General features: G+C 39.9%; 1 protein-coding gene across 8 annotated transcripts in view; it reads left to right on the top strand.

Moving 5' to 3' along the window:
- LOC111866651 (divergent protein kinase domain 2A) overlaps window positions 1-11,289 on the top strand; it is a 37,590-nt gene that overhangs the window by 10,741 nt on the left and 15,560 nt on the right. For all 8 annotated transcript variants that reach the window (XM_023855812.2, XM_023855806.2, XM_023855807.2 and 5 more), the window contains one exon: window positions 3,278-3,405. In XM_023855812.2, the coding sequence (XP_023711580.1) occupies window positions 3,278-3,405 (128 nt within the window). The remainder of the gene's footprint in view (window positions 1-3,277; window positions 3,406-11,289) is intronic.

Raw genomic sequence — 11,289 nt, 5'->3', positions numbered from 1 at the left:
AGCAGTGACGCGGCGGGTGAGTCAGCGCTCCCCTCCCCCTCCTCCGCACGGTAACGTAACGGTGACGCAACCGGATTGTAACGGTAGTAACAGCGGTTACTACCGCTAGCGTTGCTAGCAACACAGCGCCAGGCAACAAGGGTGCCTATTACGTGGCCGTATTGTCCGATCGAGGCTACATAAGGAGCAGCGAAGGCTATTCACAGTCAGTTGTACTGTGACAGTCGCCGAGTGCGTTATCAACGACTTCTCAGTTCGCAAGTTACGAGCTACAGCCGCGTGTGCGATAATCAGTGATAACCAGTCATATCTGGAGTCTGTAATTCAGGGAGACTTGTATAGCTCCCGCATTATTAGTACGTGAAGACTCTTGAAGAGAGTGTTAAGAGATTTTGTTCTAGGGTTTGTAAAGAGTGGAAACCCGTAACATTGTTATAATCAATTGTAGCCGATAGTTGTAGATTGTTGAATAAACCAATTAACGATCTCTACGGCCTATTCAGTAACGAAACACGTTACAATATGATAGTTTTTGTGCATGGTTGTAAATAATCCTTGTAAACTTTGTGGGGGTCTATATAGTGTCAGAACCCGTTGAGGAGGAAAAGGTCAGAAAATATTTCACATTCATTCAGTTTCACCATGGCTTCTGGCAGCAAGTGTCGGCGTGTTCCTACAGACCTTCTGGAAAGTGTCGTGAACAAGATTTGTGCTGATGATGATAGTGGCGATGAAATAATGATTCCTGAATTAGATGAAGTTGATAGTGACAATAATACAGTGATAGACAATCATCCACAAGACAGTAATCATGAACATTTACCTACCACGAGTGTGGTGCCCATCTCATGGACGTACGGAGTGATTGTACCAACAATAGTTCCATTTACTAGTAGTTCCGGGATCAAAATTGATATAACACATAAAATGCATCCCTTTTCATGGATTAAAATTTTTTCTGGATGATGGCTTAGTAAATCACATCACAACTGAAACCAATCGCTATGCTCACCAGCACTTCAACACACATGAGTTAGCTCCTCACTCTCGAAAACATAATTATAAATATGACACATCAGATGAAATCTGGACATACTTAGGAATTGTGTTCATGACAGGAATCAACAAACGCCCTGAAATTGAAGAATATTGGTCCACTAAGCCCCTATTTCACACTCCATGGTATGGACAAAACATGTCTTTGCGGTTGAAGAGTTTCATTCTATTCAAAAAGAACACAACAAACAAAAAATACAAGAAGAGAAATTACAAATTCAAAGATTTTATAATGGACTGTGTAGAAAAATGACTGAACCAAACAAACAGTGTGGAGAGGGATAAGAGTCAAGAAATGAATACGAATCTATTGCGTGAGACTCAAGTGCAGTCACGCCTCCGCCCGCGACCTTGAAAAGACCACCAGTGAAAGAGCCAGCAAATCGTCTAGAGGGTGGCCTGAAAATTCACAAAATGGTCCATGTTCCTCCCAGTAACAATAAGAAGGATGGTGCCCTGAGAAAGTGTCACTTGAGTGCTAAGCACAAGATTAGAAAAGAAACAAGTGTCATGTGTGCAGGATGTGGTGTGGCTCTCTGCAAACTTTCATGTTTCAATGTTTATCACACGAAGAAAAACTACTAAAGAGGTATGGAAAGACATTTATTGCATAAAATATTTTCTTTTTATTAGTTCCTGAAAATTTCGTTTATAAAAACCAATTTTTGTTGAAGTTGTTTAGAAAAAAGTAACTACATGCATTTTAGCGACATAAGGTTTAAAGGGCCTGCCAGGACAGGGGTGGGATTTAAATACCCTTCGTGCCAGTCAAAGAGTTAATATGATTTCAGTCTCAGTACTTTCTGACCAGATCTTTAAACTGTAGACATCAATTTTATAAACACTGTTGACCAATTTCTGTGAAATTTGATATGAATAGCTTACTATTGGAGACTTCCCCTATTTTGTTATTTTTGTTTGTGTTTTTAGCCTACCTTCCTTAAAAAATGAAAGAAGGCTTATAAGATCACCATGTTTTTTCTACAAACTGCATAAAATGATTTTACAATGAAGAGGTCATATTTGTCCATCCATGTTTCTTTCCTGAACTACCAGTGAGTTCAATGAAATTTAGTATTGATAGGCCACACTAAAAGTCTGTAAGACTGAAGTGTTCCATCTTCTGGTTTATAATGCCATGTAATTTAGTAAAAATCTGCTTGCTGCCTGCTTACTGCTGGTTTATTGGTTGCCTTATTCTTCATCCCTGAAAACAGAGGTTATATGCTCCTCTGAAATACTGGTTGAGTTCACTAGGCTACACAGTGTTACATCCCAAAAGATAGAAATCTTCAAATTGAATTTTAGTTTGTATCGGTTGAAAAGAATCCGTTTATGTGAAGTTCAAATTGAACATCCTGCCTGTGTCAAAAATGGTTGTTCTGTTAAAAGTTTGTACATGGTATGAAATATGTATGTCATTAAATTCATGACATTTTTATTGCTGTGAGTATTCAATGAAGTAAACTGTTAGGAGGAAATAATTCTTTATTTTATGCAGTGTGAATAGCTTTGCAAGAATATGTTTGTTTCTGCAACACATTGGTATCAATAATTGATCTTTATTTTCTTTCAGTTTAAAAAATACATAGTTAAAGATAAATCATTTTGTGCAGGAATGCAGTTTCAACTAATGTATCCCTTCAGATTACTGCAGATGTATTTACTGCTCATTTCATTGCTTCAGTTGTTCATGATAAGTGACTGAAATGAGATTACCGTGGTAATATATAGATTTAACAGTGGTTGAGAGGAAAGGACAACATGAGCTTAAAATTTATGAGGAGAATAATGGAAGATGATAACTGAAGAGTTATTCCCACAGAAGTGGGAATCTGGCAAGCAACAATTTTGGCAATGAAAATTTATCTGTGCATTTAGCCATGCTTGTTTGGCAGTTTTCATCTCGACACAGTATTCTGCAAGTGAGACACCCAGGTCACCAGATATGACCTCATGTGTTTTTCCCTTATTCTCTAAACTTAAAAAAGTGTAAAATAACAATATGGTGATCATCTGAAATATTTTGGTGCATTGATGATAAGTGATGGCTTGTAGCTGGACAAATTGAACTAGTATGGGGACACATAGAAAGTCTATTAGTAGTAGGACTGGAATTGAAACCTATATGGTCTCATACTTTAATTTTGAAATGAATCACATCAATTTGAATGCATTTATCACTTTTGCTGTGTGAATGACCTTCCTGTTCATATTACAGATCGGCCATTGTCATGGAATGTTCCTCATGTGAGTGAAACATATGATTGTGATGGGTGTTTTGCATTCTCTGCTCAAGCCATCTGCTCTCACAGTAGAAGTGACCACAACTTCTATGCAGTTTGTCAGGTGAGGATGAGACAGACACTATAGTGTTCATTTCTTTCTTCTTTAACAGCACAATCATCACTCTACTTATCATTATTATCACTTTGAAATGTTTGTGATGACATTGCCTTAGTCACAATGACAGCATCACTGTAAATGTCACAATCTGTGCACTGTAAAGGAGGTTCACAGACGACTGACTTTCTGACTGCCTGCCTGATTCATTCATTGGTTTATACCTAATTCAAATGAACTGGTTAATAAAACAAACAGATCAAATGAAACCTGAACTAAACTTTAAAACAACCCCATCCTGTGTAGGATTTGAGATTCTCACAGCAGTTGTAATGAAGATTTCTGTCTTCTGTGATGGATGTCATATATTCTGTTGAAAGTCAACCAGTGTTTTGGAGGAACATGTTTACTCCATCTTCAGGGATGGAAAGAAATCAAGCAAGAAGCAGAAAGTGAGTAGAGCTGTTGGTTTCCTGCTTGACTTACTATTCAACCCTGAAGGTGGAGGAGGCATATTCCTCCAAAACATGGGTTGATGTTGAACAGACTACTTGCCATTATATATCATAAGATGGAACTCTTCAAACCTAGCCTACCCCTTTATAGTAACATTTTCCCAGTTACATATGTAATTATTAAACCATAGATCACCAGGATAGAAGATGAAGTTTTCTTGTGCTTAATTAGCAGCACCATGCCATGAAGGCATATTGGGAGTTGTGATATAGCTCCACCATTTCTGACCTTGGCACTTATGTAGCTGAGTGGTCAGCTTTATGGCCTGACTGCTGTACCTCCAGGGAAGGAGTACTTGGTGTACACCATATGAGAGTGAAATTGTTGTTCATAATTTAGGGGAGACAACCTGCCTCTTCCACAAACAACACAAAATAATGTTGTTAACCTTTATTAGATGTAAGGGAATATATGTATTTATCCAACTATATGTGTGCAGTGGTCCGGTCTAGAAAACCGAAATTAACGACCATGGGGATTCATTACACTGACCACGTGACACACTCTACCCGCAAAAGTTGGCACTAAGTTTGCCGACAAGCGGCAGTCACTCGTTCGGTACAGTTCACTTGTGGACTAAAATCACGGAGTTTGTTTTTTTGTTTGTTATATGTGCACTGGAATGGCTGTGTGGAAGAAGCTGTGACCCACAGGTACAGAAATGTCGATTCTATGCAAGTTTAATCTCTTGCTGTGCTTTAAAAATAACTGTGAGCATCCAAGATTGTCACATTTTATTAGAAAAATGAACCCCATTTGAGAAGTTGCTTAGGTTAGGAGAAGATGTAACACAATGCAAAACTATAGAACATTTGGTAGTTTTATTTCTTTTTCCAAGTAGTATTCCTTGTTATCACAGAATCAGATAACATATGATGCTTTCTTTGTGTAGTCTTACTTGTATACTTAACAGCTCCCAACCATGTTTTTTATGAAGGCATGCATAGTTAAACATATACTTACTTACTCATGGAGCTGAGCCCTTCTTGGGGAGCCACCAATTCTGCAGGTACTCAAGAATTCTCCAGCATTTTATGGAACCCAAAGGTTCATTACCATGTTCACAAGTGCCCTCCACTGGTCCCTATCCTGAGCCAGATCAAGCCAATCAATACCATCGCATCCTATCTCTCTAATATCCATTTTATATTGTCCACCTACCTACACCTTGGACTTCCCAGTGGTCTCTTTCCTTCTGGCTTTCCCACCAATATCCTATATGCATTCGTCTCGCCCATCCGTGCTACATGCCCTGCCACCCACATCCTCCTTGACTTGATCATTCCAATTATACTTGGAGAAGAGTACAAGTTATGAAGCTCCTCATTATGCAGTTTTCTCCAACCTCTCTTCATCTCTCTTCAGTCCAAATATTCTCCTTAACACCATTAATCTGTGTACCTTAATTTCAGAGACCAAGTTTTGCACCCATACAGAACCACAGGCAAAATTATAGTTTTGTATGTTCTAATTTTTATGTTTTTGGACAGCAGACGAGAAGACAAAAGGTTGTGGACTGAATGGTAACAAGCATTATCTGAGTTCAGTCTCCTCTTAATTTCCTCCTGAATCAGGTTTTGATATATGGTCATTACCAAATATCTGAACTGTGCCATAATTTGAAAACATCTGTTTCCTATCTTTATGTCATGATTTTGCCCTGCATTTTGGTGATGAGACAGCAACATATACTTAGTTTTCTGTGAAGCACAATAGACCAATGAAGGTCGCAGTGCTAGGGCCAGTTTTATGGCTCACAGTCATAATCATAGTTTTCTCTGTGTTTACTTCTAGACCAACCTCCTTACTTGCATCAGTTAAAGTTTGTATGTTTTTCTTTATGGTATCTATATTAGCACCCAATAAATTCACATGCATAGACCAACAGCTGATGTATCCCGTTTAATTTCAGTCCCGCCTTGTTTTCCTGGACCTTCCTAATGGCATATTCTAAAGCAAAGTTGAAAGGGAGTGGCGATAAAGCATCTCCTTGTTTTAGACCATTCTGGATAGGAAATTTATGAGACAAATATTTACCTATATGGACTTTACTATACTTTTCATTTAAACACATTTTAATCAGCCTAACTAGTTTCATGGGTATCCCAATCTCTATCATAATATTGTACAGTATTTCCCTCTTAACTGAATCATAGGCTTTCCTGAAGTCTATGAATAGCTGATGTACTGTCTCATTGTACTCCCATTTTTTCTCCAGAAGAGACTTTGGACCTGTCATCTGACAGATTACCAATGATGATGATGATCTGACAAATGCAAAAGATCAGATCTGTAGTTGATCTGTTATGTCGAAACCCACACTGATGATCCCCAATAATTTCATTATATATGGACTTAACCTTGAGAGAAGAATATTGAATAAAATTTTGTATGAAGTTGATATCAGTGATATTCCCCAATAATTACTGCAGTCAGTCTTATCAACCTTCTTGTCAACTGGTACAATAATAGACTCCTTCCACTGATCATGCAATTTTTCCTTATGCCAAATAGAATTAATTAGCTTGTGGATCTAAGAACGTAATATTTCACTTTCTGATTGAATAAGTTCTGCTGCAATTTGATCACTACCTGGCGATTTATACCATTTCAATTTTGCAGTAGCACTTTCCACCTTAAAAGGGCTAGGATCAGGTACTAACGGCTCAGCTGTATGGATTTCTGTCTGCCTAACATCACTGACCTTATGTACTAGGTGGTTCAAATATGACCGGGACTGATTTTTTTGTAAACAACCCACACTGCGCAGCAGCTGTGCGACCTTGAGAGATTGTAGCCACAACCTCCACTCTCCCTTCTGTTATGGTTAGAACCTGTTCAGTGCTGTCTGGGAGTTGCTAGAGGGATGAGTGTACAGGAGGTACCGGAGAGCATAGAACAACGCATTGTGATCAAATTCCTCGTTGGAGAAAACGTCCCGTCCGCTGAAATTCACCACAGACTCCAACAACAGTATGGGGAAGAGTGTCTCTCACAGACCCGTGTGTTTCAGTGGTGTAAGTGCTTCAGAGAGGGCAGAGAACACGTGGAGAATGAACCGCATGATCGTCGGCCGTGAACATCCGTCACCAAGCCAAACATTGATAATGCAGACGCACTTATTCGTGAGAATAGGCGCATCACTATCAAGGAACTTGGAGCAACGCTGTCCATCAGTGTTGGTAGTGTAGAAGATATCGTGAAATACCACCTGCACTATCGCAAGGTGAATGCACGGTGGATACCACACACTTTGACGAACGTGAACAAAATGGTGCACAAGCAAGCTGCCAGTTGTCTCCTACAGCAGTTTGAAGATGAAGGTGATGCATTTTTGAAGTCTGTAGTGACCACCGATGAAACATGGGTGCACTACTTCATTCCCGAGTCCCAGTGGCATACCAGTTCTCCCAAACCCAAGAGAGCACGGAGGAGCCGTTCAGCAGGAAAAGTGATGGCAACGTTCTTCTGGGACTGGCAGGGGGTTATCCATGTAGACTTTCTGACAGATGCCAGAACAGTCAATGCAGCTTATTACTCAGACCTCCTGGCAACAGACGTGAAGGAAAAGATCCGATCCAAGCGGAAGACAGGTGGAAAGCGGGTAGCTTTCCTTCAAGACAATGCATGCCCCCATATGGGCAAAAGAACAATGGAAACCCTTCGGAAATTGAAATGGAACCTTCTGACACATCCGCCATACAGTCCCGATTTGGCCCCAAGTGAATTCTACCTGTTTGGAAGGCCCAAATCAGACTTGCAAGGCATGTGGTTTGTGGACGACGACGCCATCATCCAGACTGTTAGGGAGTGGATATGCCGCCAACCACAAGTCTTTTTTTTTGGGCATCAGGATGCTTCCAGAAAGTTGGAAACAATGTGTTGACCCCGGAGGGGAGTACGTTGAAGACTGACATGTGCAAGTAAGTGTTTGGCAATTATGTATTTCTTTTAAAAAATCAGTCCCGGTCATATTTGAACCACCTTGTACATTCAATAGCTGAGAGAAATAGTTCCTCCACCAATTAAAAATGTTGTGGGAATCTGCAAGCAGATCACCATTCTCATCCTTCACTAAGTTACTGCTAGGCTGGTAACCCTTCTTAAAGTCATTTATTCCTCTATACAGGTCTCTAATGTTCTTTTTCTTACTGTTCATTACAAGCTCATCAATTTTGTCTTTCAGATATTCCCTCTTTATTCCTAAAATGCCTACTGGTTTCGTGTCTTATATTGTTCAGATTATCCACATTTATTTCGCTTGGATCCTGTAACCATTCCAATTTGGCTTGCTTTTTTGGTCTAATAATTTTGAGCATCCTTCATCGAACCATGGCCTATGTATCTTCAGGTCATAATAACCTACACTCTCCTTGGCAGAAATTTTGATATGCTCTCTGACAGTTTCCCAAGCTTTTTAAACATCCACCTCAGTGTCCAAGTTTTCCAAAGCCGCGAACCTATTTTACATTTCAACACGATACTGCTCTTTATTTTCTACCGCATTTAATTTATTGAGATTGAACCTCTCCATATGAACTCTGTGTGTTGTTTGTTTGGTCACTGCCAGTCTTTCCCTAACCTTTGCCACACCAGGTAGAGTTCAGTATCACAATCTGCTGCCCTGAATGATCGGACATCAGGTATACTTGAATGCCGTCTCCTATCTATCAAGATATGGTTCATTTGATTGTGTATCTTCCCATCAGTAGATGTCCAAGTAAATTTTTGGATGTTATGATGCGGGAACATTGTACTTTTGACAGTAAGATATTTTGATATGGCAAAGTTTACTACTCTAACTCCATTTACATCACTAATTTCATGAAAACTCTCATTCCCAATTGTTGATTTCAAAATGTCTTCCCTCCCCACTTTGGCATTAAATCTCCTACCAAATTTCCAGAGGGTACTTCGGGAATATCAAGTACATGTTCTAGTTCTTCATAGAAACTGTCCTTTATGTCATCAATTTTATCTTCTTTTGGGGTGTGAACATTCATAACAATGATATCACACCAGCAACCTTTCAGTATTATATATGATATCCTATCACTAATGAACTCTACCCTCTTAACTGCTGATCTCTTATGTACAAAAGAACCTGTATCTATTTCATGATTTTCATTCCCTTTTCCACAGAAAAAGGTACACAGTGTTTCCAGGTTCATTAGGACTGTGTTCGTTAAAAATACAAGATGTGAATTATTTTCAAAATTTCACTATTTTTATTCAAAATAGTCTCCTTCTGAATCAATACATAGCTGGAATCGATTGAAACTTTCAAAAACAGTCACTGTACTCCTTTTGTGGAATCACATTTAAAACTGCGGTAGATTCCCCTTTGGATGTTATGGATGGTGTCGTGATGGTCTCCTTTCATCGCCGACTTAACTTTTGGGAACAACCACCACAAATCTGCTGGAGCCAAATCTGGCGAATACGGAGGATGATCAAGGACTGTGATCCCTTCTCTGGCAAAAATCACACACAATCTTTGATTTGTGGGGTGGGGCATTGTCGTGAAGGAGTGACCAGGAACCTTGCTCTCAATATTCAGGTCGAATTCAAAGAATTCTCGCCCACAAACAATTGAGGACTCACGAGATAATAATCAGAATTCACAGTTTGACCTTCTGGCAGAAATTCCTTGTGAATGATTCCTTTGGAATCAAAGAAAACGGTTAGCCGTGTCTTTACTCGACTCTTTTGCATGTGCACTTTCTTTGGTTTCAGCTTCTTTGGGCTCAACAACGCTGCACTCTGCCACTTTGTGAGAGGCTCATATTGAAAACACCATGTCTCATCACCAGTAAGAGTCGATTTTGTAAATTCTGTATCACTTTGGGCCGACTGTAACATGTCTTTGCAGTGGTCCACTCTGGCATGTTTTTCATCACCTGATGGCACGTACACTACAAACCACGCACAGACCCTCCGTTTGCCCAAATCCTAGGTCAAAATTTTATGCACAGTACTTTTTGGTATTCCCAAAAGCTCCTCGATGAGTCTTGCAGAAACACACATGTCTGATGTAAGGATTTCGGTCACTTTTTTCACATTTTCTTGTTCTCGGCTTTGATGCACGTGGAGTGTCTTCAATGTTCTCCCTACCGTCACAAAATACAGCATACCATCGAAAAGTGTTCGAGCGACTCAAACAATCACTACCATACACACTCTTCATCATTTCATATGCTTCTCCAGCTGTTTTTCCTAGCTTCAGACAAAACTTGATGTTGGCTCTCTGTTCAACCGCCATTTTCTGACAAGTGCCAGAACAGTTCTGTTACATTCATCAGAACACATGATGCAGCGATGCTTGCGCTTTGAAATTATAGACAGCCACAGCTGAAACTTCAAGCATCTTAATGCCACAACTTGCCAACAGATGGCATTGCAGGGCAAAGTTTAAAAAAAAAAATTAACCGTGACGGATCCTGGACACACCATGTATATTTGCCTGCTGGCACAATGCCACCTTCTTCCCATCTGACCTCCTCTACTCCCACTAAATCTAACTTATATTTTAAGATTACTTCTGCCACTGCCCTGAGTGCACCTGCCCTATACATACTTCTGACATTCCACATACCAAATGTCATGTTCATTTTCTTTAGCTTAGGTCGTTTATCCAAGGAATCTGTCCAGGTCTGAGGCTTTATGTTCATTTTCGTAACATCATTATTTTTAACGGTGAGTTGTTAGCTCCATGCCCAACCCCAAAACTGGAGGACCACCCCTTATCAGCTCTCCGTGACTGCATATTCAATATATTCGCAGCTTACTTTCAAACCTGGAGGGCGTCTCCTCCATCCGCAACCTGAGGACGCACCATGCCATGGTCACAAGGGACCCACCTATAGGTAGATTATTATATTACTAACGGTGGTATGACCTGTTTTCTATAGTGAAGAGCTGTGAACCCCCAGAAATGAGACATTGTGTGATAGTCTGAAATGGGGCTTAATGCACTTCAAATGCTAATATTTAATTCTACACTCCTTGTTCTGTGTGGAATGCACTTGACGCTTTTGTTTCCTGGTGCATGGTTGACTGGTTAAAGGGGTCTAATTAGGCCTGGAGATGAGGCACCCTTTTCTGGAAGTCCCTGATAAAGAAAAGTCTGAGATTTAACAACCACAGGAATTAAGCAGGATCCAGCTATTCAGGATGCCACATCAAGCAGGTGAAGAAAGGCCTTTTAGTCCCTTTCTAGGTTTGCTTGCTGACTGAGTAACTTTGTTGTTAGGTTTCGTCGTCCACCTTCCCACATGTGCATTGTAATATTGAACTGTTGCTGGTTTCAGAGTGTTCCCATGCTTATTGCATAAATTTCCTTCAGCTAAAGGATACACATCATCATCATCATCA

The sequence above is a fragment of the Cryptotermes secundus genome, unplaced genomic scaffold (assembly GCF_002891405.2).
Source record: "Cryptotermes secundus unplaced genomic scaffold, Csec_1.0 scaffold1755, whole genome shotgun sequence".
Classification (NCBI taxonomy): domain Eukaryota; kingdom Metazoa; phylum Arthropoda; class Insecta; order Blattodea; family Kalotermitidae; genus Cryptotermes; species Cryptotermes secundus.
The sequence above is the reverse complement of the archived record's forward strand: the minus strand, read 5'-3'. Positions and strand labels throughout refer to the sequence as shown.